This window comes from Coregonus clupeaformis, chromosome 7 (genome assembly GCF_020615455.1).
Source record: "Coregonus clupeaformis isolate EN_2021a chromosome 7, ASM2061545v1, whole genome shotgun sequence".
NCBI classification, from domain to species: domain Eukaryota; kingdom Metazoa; phylum Chordata; class Actinopteri; order Salmoniformes; family Salmonidae; genus Coregonus; species Coregonus clupeaformis.
Genome location: NC_059198.1, coordinates 35,273,495 through 35,296,611, shown reverse-complemented (window position 1 = coordinate 35,296,611; position 23,117 = coordinate 35,273,495). Strand labels below are relative to the sequence as shown.

Here is a 23,117-nt window from a genome sequence, read left to right as displayed (position 1 = left end):
TCCTGTCCTGCAGAAGGAAAAGCTCAATAAAAAGGTTGTAGCATGACAGTCCTGCAATTAGAGAACGTGCAATTGCAGATGTTCTTATGCACCTTTATTTGAACAGGGAAGCGTTGCAGTGGAGCCAACAAGCTAGGGACACTGAAGCAAATATGGTATCAATGGTGTCAAGGGCTTTTAAGTCCAGCAATGCTCTGGAAAACTGGCCCTAAAAGAGTCAGAACAGAACTTCAGTTGGAGGTCTCATCTGAAAGATGGAAATATTGACCACCACCTTTCCCAGAGGACGATACCACTCACAAAAATAGATAATTAACCTGACCACCATGGGGGGGGGCAAGAAACCAATTTACTTGAGTTCAAAAGCCAGACTCCTTTTATTAAACAATTTTATTATCTCTCTCAAATCTTTGTAATAAAAATAATATACCATGTAATAAATGCACTTCAACTGATTTAAATACGGCATATTTTGTGCCACCCAGCGTCCAACTTTAAGACGAGCAAATAGTCAACATTTCACCAATCAGTTATTGAATTTTGAGCTGAGGCCGAGATGTGTGTGTCGTGAACAACATTCATGTGAGAAACAATAGTGAAATCGGCGGTTCGCCATCAAAATAAAAGTCCCCCATTGGAACTGATTAAAACGGATAAAAATAGGGTAATCATGGCACAATTGGACTAGATAATGAAAAAAAAAAAAAAAGGTTAAATGTTGTTATATAAATAATATAAATAATTGCAATTCAGAATTGCATTGGGGGCATACTTATATACAATGTACAGCCTAACCTATGTATTGTGCACCTATGAAATGGGGTATCAGCCTACTCAGTGACACTTACAGAACACAACTGTGAAGAGTTTACACAAATATTAGCGTCTTAGCTCTTATTGCAGGACTCTGAAACCACTAAAATTAGCAACATTAAGCTCACCAGTCAACCTATGTCTGTTGAACATTCATATTGCACTATACAGCCTAACATATGGATTGCGCACCCATGAAATGGGGTATCAGTCTACTCGGTGACACCCACAGAACACAACTATGTAGAGTTTACACAAATATTTGTGTCTTAGATTACCGTTTAAAACAATTTTTCCCAGTCGGATCTCATTTTTTTCTGAGTTCCCAGTTGTCTTGATCGCTCGGAAGTCTGAGATTTCCGAGTTCCCAGTTGTTTTGAACACGGCTGGCAACTCGGAACTGGGAAATATCAGACTTCCGAGTGTTCAAGACAACTGGGGAACTCAGGGAAAAAATGATCTCCGATCATCATCCATCTCCGAATTCCAAATCGGGAACTCTGGCCTTTTTCTAGAGCTCCGACTTTCCGACCTGAAGATCACTGACATCATGATTCGACCTTGTTTGTTTCCAATTTCCCAGTTGAACCATAAATCTCAGCGGCGGGAGAGAGACATGGTCCCTGCTCTCTCCTTCCTTTCCTCAGGTTAGACTGACCAGAGAGAGGGGACACCGTTTTTCACCTGATGGCGAAACTCGAGTCACTCTGGCTCTGCATCTGCCTCATGAATAAATTCATGTTGTTCCTACAACCAAAGAAAGTTAAATATTCTTCAATATTAAAATGGACATGACGAGCTGCTAATAATAATACAAATGCAGGGCTATCGATACACTTGGCTACTCATTCAATGCAGCTGCAGTGCGAGTGGAAGTAGGGAGATGCGCGTTTTATGTTTTGTAATAGTGTTGAATAAAAATAGTGCTGAATAAAAACTTAAACATGAACTCACTTATAAAAACAGCAGCTCTTGCTGTATTCTTTGACAGTCTCCCTCTGGTCATTGTTTTAAAAGTTATGAAATCTCATGTAGGCTAGTATCAAACTTTGCTGTGGCCGTGGGGTCGTGGAAGCTGTAGGCACTGTGATTAGCCACAGATCTCCCGGTCCTCCAGGCAGGCAGAGTTTGTCTTTTCAGACAAATTAAATGTTTAAATAATGGGAACACTTTGCCTACCCGGTGTGTAGGGCTTCTGAATCACGATTGACCGGTTGGTGACCATTGGGTTAGGCTGTACAGTGCAATATGAATGTCCAATACACACAATAGACTGACTGGAAAGGTGACTTCCCACATTCAAAGTCCTGCAATAAGAGCTAAGATGCTAATATTTGTATAAACTCTACACAGTTGTGTTCTGTGAGTGTCACTGAATAGGCTGATAGATTAGATTACATGAGTTTATTAGTCAGATGCAAAGGGTCGCAGTGCTAGGAAGTCTGGGGGGCAGGATGGGGACATGGGGAGCAGGTAGCTGCCTAGGGGTGACTATTCAGCAGCCTGATGGTCTGGGGGTAGACGCTATTGGCCAGTCTCACAGTTTTTGCCATGATGCTCCCATAATGCCCACGTCTGAGGGATGGAACAGGCCGTGGCTCGGGTGTCTGAGGTCCTTGATGATCTTCTTTGCCTTCCTGCGACACCTGGTGTTGTAGGTGTCTTGGAGGGCAGGCAATGTGCACCCAATGGTGCATTCGGCTGAGCGTACCACACTCTGTACAGCCTTGCGGTCAGCAGCGGTGGAGTTGCCGCACCAGGCTGTGATGCAGCTCGACAATATGCTCTCGATGGTGCTCCTGTAGAACACCGTGAGGGCCCTTTGGGACAGGCCAAACTTCTTCAGCCTCCTGAGGTTGAAGAGTCGCTGTCGCGCCTTCTTAACCACGGTGTCTGTCTGGTTTGACCATTTCAGCTCCTCTGAGATTTGTACATCGAGGAACTTGACGTTTTTGATCATCTCCAGGCGGCCTCATTGATGAGGATGGAGGCGTGCCCAGCCTGGTTCCTTCTGAAGACCACAATCAGCTCCTTTGTTTTGCTGACGTTGAGGGAGAGGTTGTTTGCCTGGCACCACGCCATCAGAGCGCCTACCTCCTCTCTGTAGGCCACCTTGTCGCTGGTAGTATTCAGGCCTACTACTGTCGTGTCATCAGTGAACTTGATGATGGAGTTGGAACTGTGTGAGGCTACGCAGTCGTGGGTATACAGGGAGTACTGGAGGGGACTGAGGACGCACCCTTGTGGGGTCCCCGTGTTAAGGATCAGTGTGGTGGAGGTAATGTTGCCTACCTTCACCACCTGGGGACAGCCCGTCAGGAAGTCCAGGACCCAGTTGCATTGGGAGGAGTTCAGTCCCAGGGCCGTGAGCTTTGTGGTGAGCTTAGAGGGCACTATGGTGATACCCCATTTCATGGGTGTACAATCCATATTTTAGGCTGCACAGTGCAAAATGAATTTTCAATATACAGGCTGACTGGTGAGCTTAATGTTGCTCATTTCAGTGGTTTCAGAGTCCCGCAATAAGAGCTAAGACGTTGTCTTTTGTTTAATTTATATAACAACATTCCAACCTTGTTTAGGATTATCTAGTCCAATTGTGGCATGATTTCACAATTTTTATCTGTTTGCGTCAGTTTCAATGGAGGACTTTTATTTTGAAGTCGAACCTCTGATTCCACTATTGTTGCTCACGCTAATGTTGTTCACAACACACTGGAGAGGACGAGACCAGGGAAATAGAAGTGCCGGAGTCTGCGCAAAACGAACGCGTCTAGTGGTCGCGCTGCTTGTGCTGTCACGAGCCTTGTCCAAGGCTACCGAGTAGCGAATTGACATAAATTATTGATGACATCGAATTGTCTTCGTTTAGCCATCGGATATACATTATTGGAATAAATACATTGTGGAGATACGATTGTATGCTGACTGATCACGGTCAACTGGTGATGTTTCCAAACATTTGATATAGCTAGCTAGCTGTTTAGCTAGCTTGCCGTGCGTGACTCACTGACAGAGTCAAATATCAGACCGAGTGGATATTTTTTGGCATTCTGCTTTTTCTCTGATATCTGGATATATCATATATTCATCGGGTAGATATAGTTAGTTACAACTGCGTGTACTTTCACCGTCATCTGGTCGTGGGCGAAGGGAAGGTTTGAATGAATTTGCTAGCCAGCGGAAACGTCGGCTAGTTAACGCGGATACACTTTAGTAACCATACCGCTAGCTTGCTGAATTGAACCACGGCACGGCCATCCAAACTAGCAAATGTGTTAGGAAGCTATTAAACGTACTATCTTTGGTAAAACGCCAAGGAACATAAACTGTTAAAAGTTGGTTAGCTGGCTAATTAGCTAGGAAACAAGCTAACACACCCTGTACTGTAACACCTAAACGCGAGCTGACGTTTGATAGCTGGCCGTCGACGATTCATTTTTGACGGGAAAGGCCGGAGTGAGGACAGAAACCAGCAAAAATGCCGGCTGTGTCGAAGGGAGATGGGATGCGGGGATTAGCGGTGTTCATTTCGGACATACGTAATTGTGAGTGTCTTTTTCCATCATTGATTAGCTTTTCAACGTGCCATGTTATTATAAACATTTGCATGGAGGACGACATTTGATCAACATACATTTGTTTGCAAGTGTGCCCTGAAATGTAGTGGTGTAAAGTGAAACTGCTAGCTAGCTAGCTAGATCTCAGATGGTGAGGAGAGGGTTATAGCTATGGAGAGGTCATCGCGGGCACAGTTACTGCTGCACCGCATCCCTTTTCCATTTGCGCTGCCTACTGTGTTTGTGATGATACACGGTCGACCGTGTTTGTGATGATACACGGTCGACCGTGATTATGTGTTGTGTGACAGACTCGTAGCGTACTACTAGGCCGCTACCCATCAGATGTTGTCACTGCTGTTCACATCACCTGCACCAGAACAGAAGTAGGGTAGCTGACTGTTGATATCGCGACGGGCCACCAGGGTCAATTTTGCTCTGTTTTTTTGTGATAATACATTTATCAGGCAAATTAAGCAGGGCTGGATGGACAGCTACGTTGTATCGCTGTTCAGATATACAGTAGCTAAACCAGCCAGTTGAACGACTGGGTCGATTGGAATTGGTCGCCACTCGCAACATAGTAGGCGATCATGTGTTTGCGCCTACCTAGTTTAGTGACATTTTAATGTATTGTTAATAGTTGGAATAATATACATATATTGCTAATCCAGTTTTTCTAATTAGAGTCCTGGTCTATATTGCATTGTCTGTCATAGTGCACATATATACACACGAACCATACATTATACCCGAGTGGTCTAAGGAACTGCAGCTCAGCGCTTGAGGCGTCACTACAGACCCCCTGGTTCGATTCCAGGCTGTATCATAATAGTCCCATAGGGCGGCGCACAATTGGCCCAGCGTCGTCCGGGTTTTGCCGGTGTAGGCCGTCATTGTAAATAAGAATTGACTTGCCTCGTTAAATAAAGGTTTTTAAAAAAATACAGATTGTTGTTAGTCTATAAGAGTATCCAAATGCATGACACTGCCATTTTTCATAACCACTGTCATGATAGAGCAGAACACTCTTTCTCACAAAATACACACACACAGCACACACACACACACCTCGTGCACATAACCCTTACGAAAAAATATTGTAAGGGAAAATGCATGCGTTTAGAATACTAGACAGTGTCTCGATTTCAGCCTCCAACTGTTTCATGTAAAGCTGGCCCTTACAAAAAAAGTTCAGTAACAGCAGTCGACTGATATTTTGGACGCAGAATAACTGCAGTTACACTGCAAAATTATTGCAGTAAAAAAAATGGTTATTTTGGATGCAGTATTTGCAGCATACTGCAGTGTACTTCAGTTATACTGTGCTCTGACTGCAATCTTTTTTCGTAAGGGGGCACCGCATGGCATTTAGGGTACCATGCCCCTCTTTCAAACATAAACAACAGAATAACAAAAACAGGACTTGAAAAGGTTGCAAGACGGCTAGTGTTGTTGTGGGGTTAGCACAAGATTAATTTTGAATAGACTGCTGTCTGAGATCACAATATGACATATAGTAGTCTAGATCGAAAAGTTGGAAAACTCAAACAGCACACACCTTACCTTAGTCCAGCATATAAACTGCAATGGCAAGGACTGCCTCTATTTGAAATAGACACAGTCACACACTAATATCTTGACTTTCACCCTTATTCACACCTCCCCGTCCCTCCTCTGTCCCACCTCCACCTCTTGTCCTCTTCCCATCCATCCCTCTGATGATTTGTATGGCTTTTTCTCTCTTCTCCCTCCTTGATCTCTCCTTCCTTACTGTTCCCCAATTTAGTCGCTGTTCCTGTTATTCTTTTAGTAAACTCTCACTCCCTTTGCTTATTTATCTATTCCTCATAACTACATAGGGTGAATGAGGGAGAATTAGGCTAGCTAAGCACTTTACACAGGCTAGGCCTTACCTCTTTCAAGTTTCCCCGTTAGGCTACTCTTTCACCCCTTCTCTCTTTCCCCCACATGGCCCTATTCCCACTACGAGATTTGAAGGAGAGTCTGAGGAGCGGAGTGGCGAAAGATTTCTACTTTTCAATTCACATTCCTTCCTTTCCTTACCTTTCGTTGTGGCTGGCAATGTGACATTCTTGGTCCGCAGCTCAAATTGACCGGTATTATCACAGTAAGCCAGTACCCAGTAAAGCACTAACTATTCAACAATGACAAACTTTTCTTCTAAAACATATTACACTATATGATTTGTCAAGATGCACAATTCGTCTGTGCTTCAGTTTGATCAACTGTAGCCTACTGATAACAACCACAGCTACATGTAGCCTAGAGAAGCCTATGTACTCTGATCCCATCTGGGCCTGGCCAGGGGAAATGTAACATGTTTTTATAGTCTAAGCTATGCATTTATAGCCTAAAATAGGCCCATTTTATTTGTGTTCTTAGAAAATGTGATTGTGAATAAATTTGGTTTATATTCAAACTTTGGGTGGCTAGGCTACCTAGGCCCTTTGAATAAAACATTATTGCCTGGAATTAATTCGACACAATAGTGATGACATACTGTATGAGTATCTTTTTAATTACAGATGCAAAGGCCTACATGATGCAACCCTGCATAAAGCTAGCTCGGCCCTGTTTAGTTTTATTGTCCAATTGCAGTTGTTGTCTGTGTAAAGGGTTTTAATGTTTTCATCCTCCTAGGGCCAGGAGTTTGTCCAGTTTTAATTGTTTTATAAACCATATGACCTAATTAGAGCAAATCTGGTCCCATCATAGCTCATACAAAACCACTTTTTACAGCTGATTTATTACTATGACATACGCTACAACTAGTGTCCGGAGTTGGTTGGTTAGCCTACTACCGCATCAGTAAAAACTGGGCCCCAGGAAAACAAATTCCCCCCACCACTCTGGGACTAGTGGTACCACCTCTGAAATCATCACACAATGTTACAAATGAAAAAACATATCCTATTTGTATGATCTACATAAAAAAAAAAATGTCGGGATGGGCTTCAATAGTTTTATGTGGCTCAATGCAGCTGTCGGCTGCTGCGACAATTTCAAAATGTAACAGGCTGTTACTGCAATTTCAGGTAAAACTCAATAAAACATATCTCATATTAGGAAAAGGTCTATACATTTCAGCTGTTTCAAAAATATTGCTCTGCTATTACCATTTATACTGTTTACACTGCCCTGCTTCAAGGGGGCAACTGTCGGGCGCTAGCGGGTGAGATGTAGCAAGTATCAAATCAAATCAAATTGTATTTGCCACATGCGCCGAATACAACAGGTGTAGACATTACCGTGAAATGCTTACTTACAGCCCTTAACCAACAATGCATTTATTTTTAATAAAAAAAAGTAAAATAAAACAACAACAAAAAAGTGTTGAGAAACAAAGAGCAGAAGTAAAATAAAATAACAGTAGGGTGGCTATATACAGGGGGGTACCGGTGCAGAGTCAATGTGAGGGGGCACCGGCTAGTTGAGGTAATATGTACATGTGGGTAGAGTTAAAGTGACTATGCATAAATAATTAACAGAGCAGCAGCGTAAAAAGAAGGGGTGGGGTGGGGTTGGGGGTGGGGGGGCAGTGCAAGTACATTGAGTAAAATGTGTAGGCGATGGTGTTTTTACTCCAAGAGCCCTTCACCCCTCCCCCACCCCTCACTCTTGAAAACCGTCTCCTCTTGACCACACCCTTCACACAACTTTTCTCTTGTTATAACCATTCCTTAAATGTATGTCTCAGATTATGAAAGGTGTGATTTCCTCATAAGCTCATGGGTCATGCATCGAACATGCATGATTGTGTCCGCTTGCTTATGTTCTATGCAGCATATTATTATTTCCAGACATTTTATGCAAACTGAACAGATTATCTGAAATAAGTAAGTGTAAAGCTATTCTATTGAGGGCAGGTTTCAGACTCAGATTAGACCAATCCAGAGAGTAGGCTTTTTCCCTTCAGTTTTAGTCAAAGAATGTAAGCTTAACCTTTGATTATATAGGCCTACTTCTTAAACTGCAGATTCTGTGACTTGGATCTGTTAGCCAAAATTTAGCCACAGATCAGGAGAATATTAAAATGAATCCATGAAACCATAGGGTAAATCCATTTGAATTCAATAATCTTTTAACAGCATCCCTTGTGATTTAAACAAAACTTTCCATACATGTTTGCTCAAAGTGACTTTTTGAACCTGAATGCCAAAACATTCAGCAGATAAAGGTACTCAAAGTTGACCCATTTTGCATACCCCACCATACCATGAGACATCCATGTCTTCAAACTTGAAAAGATAAACGGTTGAGTTTGATATAATCCCAATAATAAATAAAAACAAGTTAGCATTTTTAAACCTTTAACAACAATGATCTAAAAACGCGTAAACTCATAGGATTTTGTGTTGTGACCGCAACACAATAAAATTAGAATTCATAATATAATTTATAGATCAGACCACTGCAATTCAGCTGGTACACCATTTAAATTTAATTTACATTTTAACTTCTAATTATTACCCCAAACTGTCGGTCCACCCACCGTCGAATGTCAACTTAAATTGTCATGTCTGGGGGCTCCCGAGTGGCGCAGCGGTCTAAGGCACTGCATCGCAGTGTTAGAGGCGTCACTACAGACCCTAGTTAGATCCCGGGCTGTATCACAACCGGCCATGATCGGGAGTCCCATAGGGCACCGCACAATTGGCCCAGCGTCGCACGGGTTAGGGGAGGGTTTGGCGGGGGGTGGGGGGGACCGGGCAACTGCAGGCTGACCTTGGTCATCAGGTGAACAGTGTTTCCGCCGACACATTGGTGCGTCTGGCTTCCGGGTTAAGCGGGCGGGTGTTAAGAAGCGCGGTTTGGCGGGTCATGTTTGGAGGACGCATGACTCGACCTTCGCATCCCGAGCTCGTTGGGGAGTTGCAGCGATGAGACAAGATCGAAATTGGGGAGAAAAAGGGGGTAAAATACAAATAAATTGTCATATCTATTCAATTACAGTGGGGGAAAAAAGTATTTAGTCAGCCACCAATTGTGCAAGTTCTCCCACTTAAAAAGATGAGAGAGGCCTGTAATTTTCATCATAGGTACATGTCAACTATGACAGACAAAATGAGGAGAAAAAAAATCCAGAAAATCACATTGTAGGATTTTTTAATGAATTTATTTGCAAATTATGGTGGAAAATAAGTATTTGGTCAATAACAAAAGTTTCTCAATACTTTGTTATATACCCTTTGTTGGCAATGACACGGGTCAAACGTTTTCTGTAAGTCTTCACAAGGTTTTCACACACTGTTGCTGTTATTTTGGCCCATTCCTCCATGCAGATCTCCTCTAGAGCAGTGATGTTTTGGGGCTGTTGCTGGGCAACACAGACTTTCAACTCCCTCCAAAGATTTTCTATGGGGTTGAGATCTGGAGACTGGCTAGGCCACTCCAGGACCTTGAAATGCTTCTTACGAAGCCACTCCTTCGTTGCCCGGGCGGTGTGTTTGGGATCATTGTCATGCTGAAAGACCCAGCCACGTTTCATCTTCAATGCCCTTGCTGATGGAAGGAGGTTTTCACTCAAAATCTCACGATACATGGCCCCATTCATTATTTCCTTTACACGGATCAGTCGTCCTGGTCCCTTTGCAGAAAAAACAGCCCCAAAGCATGATGTTTCCACCCCCATGCTTCACAGTAGGTATGGTGTTCTTTGGATGCAACTCAGCATTCTTTGTCCTCCAAACACGACGAGTTGAGTTTTTACCAAAAAGTTATATTTTGGTTTCATCTGACCATATGACATTCTCCCAATCCTCTTCTGGATCATCCAAATGCACTCTAGCAAACTTCAGACGGGCCTGTACATGTACTGGCTTAAGCAGGGGGACACGTCTGGCACTGCAGGATTTGAGTCCCTGGCGGCGTAGTGTGTTACTGATGGTAGGCTTTGTTACTTTGGTCCCAGCTCTCTGCAGGTCATTCACTAGGTCCCCCCGTGTGGTTCTAGGATTTTTGCTCACCGTTCTTGTAATCATTTTGACCCCACGGGGTGAGATCTTGCGTGGAGCCCCAGATCGAGGGAGATTATCAGTGGTCTTGTATGTCTTCCATTTCCTAATAATTGCTCCCGCAGTTGATTTCTTCAAACCAAGCTGCTTACCTATTGCAGATTCAGTCTTCCCAGCCTGGTGCAGGTCTACAATTTTGTTTCTGGTGTCCTTTGACAGCTCTTTGGTCTTGGCCATAGTGGAGTTTGGAGTGTGACTGTTTGAGGTTGTGGACAGGTGTCTTTTATACTGATAACAAGTTCAAACAGGTGCCATTAATACAGGTAACGAGTGGAGGACAGAGGAGCCTATTAAAGAAGAAGTTACAGGTCTGTGAGAGCCAGAAATCTTGCTTGTTTGTAGGTGACCAAATACTTATTTTCCACCATAATTTGCAAATAAATTCATAAAAAATCCTACAATGTGATTTTCTGGATTTTTTTCTCTCAATTTGTCTGTCATAGTTGACGTGTACCTATGATGAAAATTACAGGCCTCTCTCATCTTTTTAAGTGGGAGAACTTGCACAATTGGTGGCTGACTAAATACTTTTTTTCCCCCACTGTATCTATATTTCTTTGATTTCAATAGGTTTCCTATGGAGGATTGACAGTATAATTTAAAACAACAGATATTCCAATTCAAGTCAACATTCTCTGTGTTGATCTCCAACCATCTTTGTGGTACCAGTTAAAATGTAAATTTTATTCCCATTTTAGTACATTTATCAGCCAAAACATGACACTCACCCTGTATTCAAGAGCATGTTGTCTCAACCGATGGCGGGCACAACACAATAACCTTAGATTATAGGGCTGCACGATTAATCAAATTCAGATTTGCAAGAGTCTGCGATTTTCTATTTTCTTTGACACTCCGTTAATACAACAAAAACTAGACTACAGTACCTCCTCCAATGAGATCCGCTAGACTCCGTTCATTCACTCTCTACATGCACAGAGGATGCTGACCAATCACTAGCGGACTCTCTGCATGGCATGCACATGCTAGCCAATCACAAGCGTCCCCGCTTAAAGCACATGCTGGTGAGGAGAGAAAGGGCTTTACCAAAGACAGTACAGTATGAGGTTTAGAAACTGTGGCTTTACATCAGTGTGTGTCGGAAACATGAGTGCCGCTAGTGCTAACAAGAACGTCGATTTGGTGCCAAAAAAGGGTGCATCTTCAGTGGTATGGCAGTATTTCGGCTACAGGCAAACCGATGTCAACCAAATGCAAGTGTTGTGCAAAAAGTGCCTCAGTGTTGTGGTGACATCAAGATGCGACAACAAGAGGCAACACAACAAATGTATTACATCATTTGAAGAATAACCATCCCCTACTTTACGACGATTGCATGGTATGAAAAAGCGCCCGACAGCAGCAAAGCCCTTCAGCCACAACCAGCCACCTACATTAAAGGGCAATTCCACCACTTTTCAACCTCATATTCATCACCTCCAGCACCAAACAAGTGTCTACATACTGTATGTGAAAACGTTTCTATGATCTGTTGTTAAAAATATAAGTAGAAAGGTCCTAAAAAAATGCTTCTGTGACATCACCGGGTAGAATTTTCAAAACTTGCAACGAGTTTCTAGACCAAGGGGGGTATTTTCCTGCTCCCCAAGTCACTGCGGCTCTCATACTGTTTGAAATTCACTGTTTTGAAAATGTAACGTTATTTTTATTTTATATTTTTTACCCCCTTTTTCTCCTTAATTTCGTGGTATCCAATTGGTAGTAGTTACAGTCTTGTCTCATCGCTGCAACTCCCGTACGGACTCGGGAGAGGCGAAGGTCAGGAGCCGTGCGTCCTCCGAAACACAACCCAGCCGAGCCGCACTGCTTCTTGACACAATGCCCGCTTAACCCGGAAGCCAGCCGCACCAATGTGTCAGAGGAAACACTGCACACCTGGCGACCATGTCAGCGTGCACTGCACCCGGCCCACCACGGGATTCGCTAGTGCGTGATGGGACAAGAATACCCCTGCCGGCCAAACCCTCCCCTAACCTGGACGACGCTGGGCCAATTGTGTGCTGCCCCATGGGTCTCCTGGTCGCGGCCAGCTGCGACAGAGCCTGGACTCAAACCAGGATCTCTAGTGGCACAGCTAGCACTGCTTAGACCACTGCACCACTCGGGAGTACCTGTTTTATCTTTATATATATATTTTTCTACAAAACGTAGAAATGTGCCATTTTCACATATGTTGACACGGGTATTGTGCTGGAGATAATGAAATGAGTTTGAAAAGTGGTGGAGTTGCCCTTTTAAACAGGCATTGATTACTCATACGTTTTCAAGTATAATGCCCTACGAAAAACATCCTGCAGACACATGGAAATCACAGAGGCTATCACATAGCCAAAGACATGGTTCCTATTTACACAGTCAGCAAAGACTGCTTCAAGAAGATGATAAACAAGCTGGCCAGGAGATACAAGATTCCATCTCGCACATATTTCTCCCAAGTCGCCATCCCAACACTATAACAAATTAAGGGAGAAGGTGGAACATGTTGCGTTGAATGACTGGACCAGACTCCAATGTTTTGGACACAGGCTGCACCTTGCAATTGGTAGGCTACGTATTACATGATTTTAAGTATAATTTCAATTATAATAATGATTGCGGCTACTTATAATTACACAATGATAAGCTTCCTATTCCATCTGCAGCCAATGGCTGCCTGAATAAATAATTAACTTAGGTTATTTAAGAACTCATAATGGTAAAATAGGAACTTGTGTAATTCATTAATTGATACAATGGGCAAATATGTATGGAAGGTTTTGTTCAAATCAAAAGGGGAGATGTCAAAAAGTGAATGAATTCAAATGGATTTACTCCATACCATTATTATCTTTAATAAGTGCCGAGCTGGCCGCCCGGCCAAACTGAGCAATCGGGGGAGAAGGGCCTTGGTCAGGGAGGTGACCAAGAACCCGATGGTCACTCTGACAGAGCTCTAGAGTTCCTCTGTGGAGATGGGAGAACCTTCCAGAAGGACAACCATCTTTGCAGCACTCCACCAATCAGGCCTTTATGGTGGAGTGGCCAGACGGAAGCCACTCCTCAGTAAAAGGCACATGACAGCCCGCTTGGAGTTTGCCAAAAGACACCTAAAGGACTCTGACCATGAGAAACAAGATTCTCTGGTCTGATGAAACCAAGATTGAACTCTTTTGCCTGAATGCCAAGTGTCACGTCTGAAGGAAACCTGGCACCATCCCTACGGTGAAGCATGGTGGTGGCAGCATCATGCTGTGGCAATGTTTTTCAGCGGCAGGGACTGTGAGACTAGTCAGGATTGAGGCAAAGATGAACGGAGCAAAGTACAGAGAGATCCTTGATGAAAACCTGCTCCAGAGCGCTCAGGACCTCAGACTGGGGCGAAGGTTCACCTTCCAACAGGACAACGACCCTAAGCACACAGCCAAGACAACGCAGGAGTGGCTTGGGGAAAAGTCTCTGAATGTCCTTGAGTGGCCCAGCCAGAGCCCGGACTTGAACCCGATCGAACATCTCTGGAGAGACCTGAAAATAGCTGTGCATCGACGCTCCCCATCCAACCTGACAGAGCTTGAGAGGATCTGCAGAGAAGAATGGGAGAAACTCCCCAAATACAGGTGTGCCAAGCTTAGTCATACCAAAGAAGACTCAAGTCTGTACTCGCTTCCCAAGTTGCTTCAACAAAGTACTGAGTAAAGGGTCTGAATACCTATGTAAATGTAATATTTCAGTTTTTTATTTTTAATAAATTAGCACACATTTCTAAAAAACAGTTTTTGCTTTGTCATTATTGGATATTGTGTGTAGATTGATGAGGAAAACTTTTAGAATAAGACTGTAACGTAACAAAATGTGGAAAAAGTCAAGGTGTCTGAATACTTTCCCAAGGCACATGTGTATCGTTTTGCCCCTTTTTTTAAAGAGCTGCATAAAATCTAATTACTTACAACTTCGGTTGGTATTGCAATAAAGTATTAAAACTTGAATCCAAACTAAAATGGCTGCCCCACTTCCTCCCCAGGTAAGAGCAAGGAGGCGGAGATCAAGCGGATCAATAAGGAGCTGGCCAACATCCGCTCCAAGTTCAAGGGGGACAAGGCCCTGGATGGCTATAGTAAAAAGAAGTATGTCTGCAAGCTGCTCTTCATCTTCCTGCTGGGACATGACATCGACTTTGGACACATGGAGGCTGTCAACCTGCTCAGCTCCAACAAGTACACAGAGAAACAGATCGTAAGTGTAGTGTGCGCGTGTGTGTGTGTGCGCGTGCGTGTGTGAGAGCACCCAACTTGTATGAATAAAACATGTATGTGTGCTGTGTCCTTGCGGCTATGTCTGTCTGTGTGGGTTGTCTGTATATTTTCAGTTTGTGGCAAGGCAGCAGCTACTCTTCCTGGGGTCCAAACATATTAAAGCACTTACATTACATATAAAACAAAATATATAACATTACACCACTACATATCTACAATACAAAATGTTTAATACCACTATACAACAATATCACAATGTGTGCGTATGCATATGTCTGTACCTTCACAGTCCCCGTTGTTCCGTAAGGTGTATTTTTATCTGTTTAAAAAAAATCTGATTCTACTGCTTGCATCAGTTACCTGATGTGGAATAGAGTTCCATGTAGTCATTGCTCTATTTAGTACTGTGCGCCTCCCATGGTCTGTTCTGGACTTGGGACTGTGAAGAGACCTCTGGTGGCATGTCTTGTGGGGTATGCATGGGTGTCCGAGCTGTGTGCTAGTATTTTAAACAGACAGCTCAGTACATTCAGCTTGTCAACACCTCTTACAAAAACAAGTAGTGATAAAGTCAATCTCTCTTCCACTTTGAGCCATGAGAGATTGACATGCATATCATTAATGTTAGCTCTCCGTGTACTTTTAAGGGCCAGCCGTGCTGCCCTGTTCTGAGCCAACTGCAATTTTCTCAAGTCCCTCTTTGTGGCACCTGACCACACTACTGAACAGTAGTCTAGGTGCGACAAAACTAGGCCCTGTTAAGAAGGCAGAGCAGCGCTTTATTATGGACAGACTTCTCCCCATCTTAGCTACTGTTGTATCGATATGTTTTGACCATGACAGTTTACAATCCAGGGTTACTCCAAGCAGTTTAGTCACCTCAACTTGCTCAATTTCCACATTATTCATTACGAGATGTAGTTGAGGTTTAGGGTTTAGTGAATGATTTGTCCCAAATAGAATGCTTTTAGTTTTGGAAATATTTAGGACTAATTTATTCCTTGCTACCCATTCCGAAACTAACTGCAGCTCTTTAAGTGTTGCAGTTATTTCAGTTGCTGTAGTAGTTGACATGTATAGTGTTGAGTCATCCGCATACATAGACACACTGGGTTTACTCAAAGCCAGTGGCATGTTGTTAGTAAAGATGGAAAGAAAGTAAGGGGCCTAAACAGCTACCCTTGGGTATTCCTGATTCTACCTGGATTATGTTAGTGAGGCTTCCATTAAAGAACACCCTCTGTGTTCTGTTAGACAAGTAACTCTTCATCCACATTATAGCAGGGGGTGTAAAGCCATAAAACAAGTTTTTCCAGCAGCAGACTATGATCGATAATGTCAATTGCTGCACTGAAGTCTAACAAGACAGCCCCCACAATAATTTTATCATCAATTTCTCTGTCAATCAGTCATTTGCGTAAGTGCCATGCATGTTTAATGTCCTTCCCTATAAGCGTGCTGAAAGTCTGTTGTCAATTTGTTTACTGTAAAATAGCATTGTATCTGGTCAAACACCATTTTCCCCAGAAGTTTACTAAGGGTTGGTAACAATCAATTTTATTTTATATAGCCCTTCGTACATCAGCTAATATCTCGAAGTGCTGTACAGAAACCCAGCCTAAAACCCCAAACAGCTAGTAATGCAGGTGTAGAAGCACGGTGGCTAGGAAAAACTCCCTAGAAAGGCCAAAACCTAGGAAGAAACCTAGAGAGGAACCAGGCTATGAGGGGTGGCCAGTCCTCTTCTGGCTGTGCCGGGTGGAGATTATAACAGAACCATACCAAGATGTTCAAAAATGTTCATAAGTGACAAGCATGGTCAAATAATAATCAGGAATAAATCTCAGTTGGCTTTTCATAGCCGATCATTAAGAGTTGAAAACAGCAGGTCTGGGACAGGTAGGGGTTCCATAACCGCAGGCAGAACAGTTGAAACTGGAATAGCAGCAAGGCCAGGCGGACTGGGGACAGCAAGGAGTCACCACGGCCGGTAGTCCCGACGTATGGTCCTAGGGCTCAGGTCTCTCAGTTGGCTTTTCATAGCCGATCATTAAGAGTTGAAAACAGCAGGTCTGGGACAGGTAGGGGTTTCAGAACCGCAGGCAGAACAGTTGAAACTGGAATAGCAGCAAGGCCAGGCGGACTGGGGACAGCAAGGTGTCAGCATGCCCGGTAGTCCTGACGTATGGTCCTAGGGCTCAGGTTCTCAGAGAGAAGAGAGAACGAGAGAATTAGAGAGAGCATACTTAAATTCACACAGGACACTGGATAAGACAGGAGAAGTACTCCAGGTATAACCAACTAACCCCAGCCCCCCGACACATAAACTACTGCAGCATAAATACTGGAGGCTGAGACAGGAGCGGTCCGGGAGACACTGTGGCCCCATCCGAAGAAACCCCCGGACAGGGCCAAACAGGAAGGATATAACCCCACCCACTCTGCCAAAGCACAGCCCCCGCACCACTAGAGGGATATCCTCAACCACCAACTTACAATCCTGAGACAAGGCTGAGTATAGCCCACAGAGGTCTCCACCACAGCACAAACCAAGGGGGGCGCCAACCCAGACAGGAAGATCACGTCAGTAACTCAACCCACTCAAGTGACGCACCCCTCCTAGGGACGGCATGAAAGAGCACCAGCAAGCCAGTGACTCAGCCCCTGTAACAGGGTTAGAGGCAGAGAACCCCCAGTGGAGAGAGGGGAACCGGCCCGGCAGAGACAGCAAGGGCTGTTCGTTGCTCCAGAGCCTTTCCGTTCACCTTCACACTCCTGGGCCAGACTACACTCAATCATATGACCTACTGAAGAGATAAGTCTTCAGTAAAGACTTAAAGGTTGAGACCGAGTCTGCGTCTCACATGGGTAGGCAGACTGTTCCATAAAAATGGAGATCTATAGGAGAAAGCCCTGCCTCCCGCTGTTTGCTTAGAAATTCTAGGGACAATTAGGAGGCCTGCGTCTTGTGACCGTAGCGTACGTATTGGTATGTACGGCAGGACCAACTCGGAAAGATAGGTAGGAGCAAGCCCATGTAACGCTTTTTATAGGTTAACAGTAAAACCTTGAAATCAGCCCTTGCCTTAACAGGAAGCCAGTGTAGGGAAGCTAGCACTGGAGTAATATGATCAAATTTCTTGGTTCTAGTCAGGATTCTAGCAGCCGTATTTAGCACTAACTGAAGTTTATTTAGTGCTTTATCCGGGTAGCCGGAAAGTAGAGCATTGCAGTAGTCTAACCTAGAAGTAACAAATGCATGGATTAATTTTTTCTGCATCATTTTTGGACAGAAAATTTCTGATTTTTGCAATGTTACGTAGATGGAAAAAAGCTGTCCTTGAAACAGTCTTGATATGTTCGTCAAAAGAGAGATCAGGGTCAAGAGTAACGCCGAGGTCCTTCACAGTTTTATTTGAGACGACTTTACAACCATCAAGATGAATTGTCAGATTTAACAGAAGATCTCTTTGTTTCTTGGGACCTAGAACAAGCATCTCTGTTTTGTCCGAGTTTAAAAGTAGAAAGTTTTCAGCCATCCACTTCCTTATGTCTGAAACACAGGCTTCTAGCGAGGGCAATTTTGGGGCTTCACCATGTTTCATTGAAATGTACAGCTGTGTGTCATCCGCATAGCAGTGAAAGTTAACATTATGTTTTCGAATAACATCCCCAAGAGGTAAAATATATAGTGAAAACAATAGTGGTCCTAAAACGGAACCTTGAGGAACACCGAAATGTACAGTTGATTTGTCGGAGGACAGACCATTCACAGAGACAAACTGATATCTTTCCGACAGGTAAGCTCTAAACCAGGCCAGAACTTGTCCGTGTAGACCAATTTGGGTTTCCAGTCTCTCCAAAAGAATGTGGTGATCGATGGTGTCAAAGGCAGCACTAAGGTCTAGTAGCACGAGGACAGATGCAGAGCCTCGGTCTGACGCCATTAAAAGGTCATTTACCACCTTCACAAGTGCAGTCTCAGTGCTATGATGGGGTCTAAAACCAGACTGAAGCATTTCGTATACATTGTTTGTCTTCAGAAAGGCAGTGAGTTGCTGCGCAACAGCTTTTTCTAAAATTTTTGAGAGGAATGGAAGATTCGATATAGGCCGATAGTTTTTTATATTTTCCGGGTCAAGGTTTGGCTTTTTCAAGAGAGGCTTTATCACTGCCACTTTTAGTGAGTTTGGTACACATCCGGTGGATAGAGAGCTGTTTATTATGTTCAACATAGGAGGGCCAAGCACAGGAAGCAGCTCCTTCAGCAGTTTAGTAGGAATAGGATCCAGTATGCAGCTTGAAGGTTTAGAGGCCATGATTATTTTCATCATTGTGTCAAGAGATATAGTACTAAAACACTTAAGTGTTTCTCCCGATCCCAGGCCCTCGCAGAGCTGTGCAGATCCAGGACAGCTAAGCCCTGGAGGAATACGCAGATTCAAAGAGGAGTCCGTAATTTGCTTTCTAATGGTCATGATCTTTTCCTCAAAGAAGTTCATGAATTTATTACTGCTGAAGTGAAAGCCATCCTCTCTTGGGGAATGCTGCTTTTTAGTTAGCTTTGCAACAGTATCAAAAAGAAATTTTGGATTGTTCTTATTTTCCTCGATTAAGTTGGAAAAGTAGGATGATCGAGCAGCAGTGAGGGCTCTTCGGTACTGCACGGTACTGTCTTTCCAAGCTAGTCGGAAGACTTCCAGTTTGGTGTGGCGCCATTTCCGTTCCAATTTCCTGGAAGCTTGCTTCAAAGCTCGGGTATTTTCTGTATACCAGGGAGCTAGTTTCTTATGACAAATGTTTTTCGTTTTTAGGGGTGCAACTGCATCTAGGGTATTGCGCAAGGTTAAATTGAGTTCCTCAGTTAAGTGGTTAACTGATTTTTGTCCTCTGACGTCCTTGGGTAGGCAGAAGGAGTCTGGAAGGGCATCAAGGAATTTTTGTGTTGTCTGAGAATTTATAGCACGACTTTGGTCGGCTATTTGAACCAGTAAAGAGGGCTTCACTATCCTTGGGCAGTGGAATGACTTTAGCTTCCCTCCAGGCCTGAGGGCACAATCTTTCTAGTAGGCTTAAATTGAAGATGTGGCAAATAGGAGTGGCAATATTGTCCGCTATTATCCTCAGTAATTTTCCATCCAGATTGTCAGACCCGGGTGGCTTGTCATTGTTGATAGACAACAATAATTTTATCACCTCTTCCAAACGGACTTTACGGAATTCAAAATTACAATGCTTGTCTTTCATAATTTGGTCAGATATACTTGGATGTGTAGTGTCAGCATTTGTTGCTGGAATGTCATACCTAAGTTTGCTTATCTTGCCAATGAAGAAGTCATTAAAGTAGTTGGCAATATCAGTGGGTTTTGTGATGAATGAGCCATCTGATTCAATGAATGATGGAGCCGAGTTTACTTTTTTCCCCAAAATGTCATTTAAGGTGCTCCAAAGCTTTTTTACTATCATTCTTTATATCATTTATTTTTGTTTCATAGTATAGTTTATTTTTCTTTAGTTTAGTCACATGATTTCTTAATTTGCAGTACGTTTGCCAATCAGTTGGGCTGCCAGACTTATTTGCAATACCTTTTGCCTCCTCCCTCTCAACCATACAATTTTTCAATTCCTCATCAATCCAAGGGGATTTAACAGTTTTACAGTCATTTTCTTAATGTGTGCGTGCTTATTAGTAACTGGAATAACCAGTTTCACACGTGTCAAGTGCAGCGTCTGGTTGCTCCTCATTACACACCACAGACCAGAAAATATTATTTACATCATCAACATATGAATCACAACAAAACGTATTGTATGACCTCTTATACACTATATTAGGCCCAGCCTTTGGAACTTTGGTTTTCCTAGATATGGCTACTATATACATCCTATGGATTTGGATACTGCTTTAAAGCAAATTTCTGCAGCATTAGTAAAGATGTGATCAATACATGTTGATGATTTAATTCCTGTGCTGTTTGTAAATACCCTCTGCCACTGTATTACTTTTTCTCTTAAACTGTTCTTTCAATGCTTATAGTAAACATACACTGGTCCATTAACATAACCCATTCTGGGGTCCTAGTCTTGTCTGTTTATATTTGCAGTACAACAGATCATTGAACTTAGTGTCATTCATTCGAATGTCAAGCTCTGCTTTGGTGTTCAGATATTCTGACCGGAACATTCAATTGCCAGTGCAAAGACTTATAAGTAGTCCTATATATGTCACGGTATGTATGACTATTGGGTTATACGATATGTATATAAAAAGATTTACGTTGAAGTTTGACCTGACAGGGCGTGTTTCAGTACTAACTCTTTCACAATGGTAGCCTTTGGTCTGGTTTGAATACTTTGAAAATGTTTTGCCTTCCTTTCCTTCCTTTGATAATGTTGTGGAAACCACACATTCACTCTAGTCATGTCAGATTAGTGGTTTCATTGAGGAAAAAGGAAGGCAATACGTTACAAAGTATTTTTACAAGGCCACATTGCACATTCAGTAGGGTACATCATTGTGGAATATTCACATATAAAAATACTGTGAAGACATGCCTCTGATGTTCACAGTAAGAAATCATGTCATCTATTCACTCTAACACAACCCAGGTTCAGAGGGTTTGAATTGAAATGATGATGTCATGCCTCTTCACCGTTTGGTGGAGGAACGCTCCAATGCACCTTAAGACAAAACAATGGTTACGTCTCAAATTAGGGTTGTGAACGTTTTAGGGCTGACCCCAATTAGTCGACTGGTCGATTGTTTGGTTGATAGGCTGTTGGTCGACCAATATTTTTTTTTAGTCGAGCAGTAGCAAATTGTTTTGATTTTTAAGGCATACGACACACCTGTCTGATTCACGCCCATCTCAGTGAACTAATCCATTGCGGAGGCCACATGGATGGCGCAGTCCAAGAAGAAGGTCAGTGTGGCTAAAATGCACAATGCACGTCTCTCTTCAGAATGCGCTCTCTCCTGCCAATTTGTGCACATTCATTGTTTCATAACTTTGTGTGAGTTGTTTGCCTTGATTGTTAGTGTCTATCAATTCCCCATTACATATATCACCAGTAGTAGCCTACATTTACCGTTAATTCCTATAATTTCTAATCTACAATGTTTGTTTGGTTACAGTCATTTCTGTTAATGCTTTCAATGTATTATTATTCCAGTCTTTTACCATTCTCATTGTAAGAGTGGACACGTTGTTTGCAGAGCGCACAACCTATGCTACACTTGTGAGAAACAACTTCTGGCCTCCTGTAGCTCAATTGGTAGAGCATGGCGCTTGCAACGCCAGGGTTGTGGGTTCAATTCCCACGGGGGGCCAGTATGATTTTTTTTTATGCACTCACTAACTGTAAGTTGCTCTGGATAAGAGCGTCTGTTAAATGACTAAAATGTAAATGTAACTTCATTCCATTTACGATTTTTGTCAATTTAATCATAGTTATTTGTTTGGAGCACTACTGTCAATGTTAAGTAAGGACGTGCACTGATTATGCATAGATGTAGGCCTATAGGCTACCTGGATATTTTCTACCTGCAGGCTGCAATGTTTTTATTTGTAGGCTTTATCTAGGCTATTTTTACCTAGTTGGCAATGGCAATAGAAGTTACTTTTTAGTTTTGTATAATTTTCATTTATATTTGGATAGAATTTTGATTAACCACATGACAATGATTATGAGATACTAAGACGTTATTATAAATTAAATTAAAATGTTCCACAAAAATGTGCATATGAAAACCATAACTGGCACGCAGATCGGTAGAAATTGTAAGATAAGTTGGCATTCCACATGAGAAAGGCTGCCGACTTCTCGTGTAGCCTATTACCGGCAACTTCAGGAGAGTAATGGCCGAATCTGTAAAAGTCAGCAGGAGGAGGATGGTCAGGTTAAGCTGGTTCTCTTCTTGATCTCTGGCTCCCTCTTGAGTCATTTGTGTCTTATTTCATCAAACAGTGCGCTTAAAGCATCAGACAAGCTCAATTCATATGTAATTGATTTGATTAAAACACATATATGGAAAACACTATATATGGAACAAATTTCTACTAATCGATTGGTCGAAAGAACAGACGACTTTTGGCCGAGCAAGATTTTTTAAAGTCGGGGACAGCCCTAGAACGTTTAAATGTTAAAACGTTTAAACAAAATGTAGATCCTGAATGTTAAGAAAAATCCTTAACCGAAAAACAATGTTTTTTTCTTTCTTTAAAATCACAGTGCAGTTATCACAAAACTACCACTAACAGGTTCCGATCATCATCATAATCAAACAAATAACTAATGCAACAAATGCTGTAACGTTAGTAGGAGGAAATAAATGATATTTTATTAACCCTAGCTGTAATGCATGAGGGAGAGCAAGAGACTCGAAGCAGAGCAGCAGCTCAAATGTGCGTGACGAGAGGGGGAGAGCAATAGCAACCAAGTCGACTGGTACTGGT

General features: G+C 42.8%; 1 protein-coding gene across 6 annotated transcripts in view; it reads left to right on the top strand.

Annotated features, from left to right (window-relative positions):
- The first annotated feature begins 3,559 nt into the window (after nucleotides 1-3,559).
- Nucleotides 3,560-23,117, top strand: part of LOC123491232 (AP-2 complex subunit alpha-2-like) — a 66,401-nt gene continuing 46,843 nt past the window's right edge. For 3 of the 6 annotated variants that reach the window (XM_045221383.1, XM_045221381.1, XM_045221379.1), the window contains exons 1-2: nucleotides 3,560-4,361; nucleotides 14,430-14,641. In XM_045221383.1, coding sequence (XP_045077318.1) covers nucleotides 4,295-4,361; nucleotides 14,430-14,641 — 279 coding nt within the window. In that variant the 5' untranslated portion in view covers nucleotides 3,560-4,294. The remainder of the gene's footprint in view (nucleotides 4,362-14,429; nucleotides 14,642-23,117) is intronic. The other 3 variants (XM_045221384.1, XM_045221382.1, XM_045221380.1) reach the window with 1 other exon arrangement.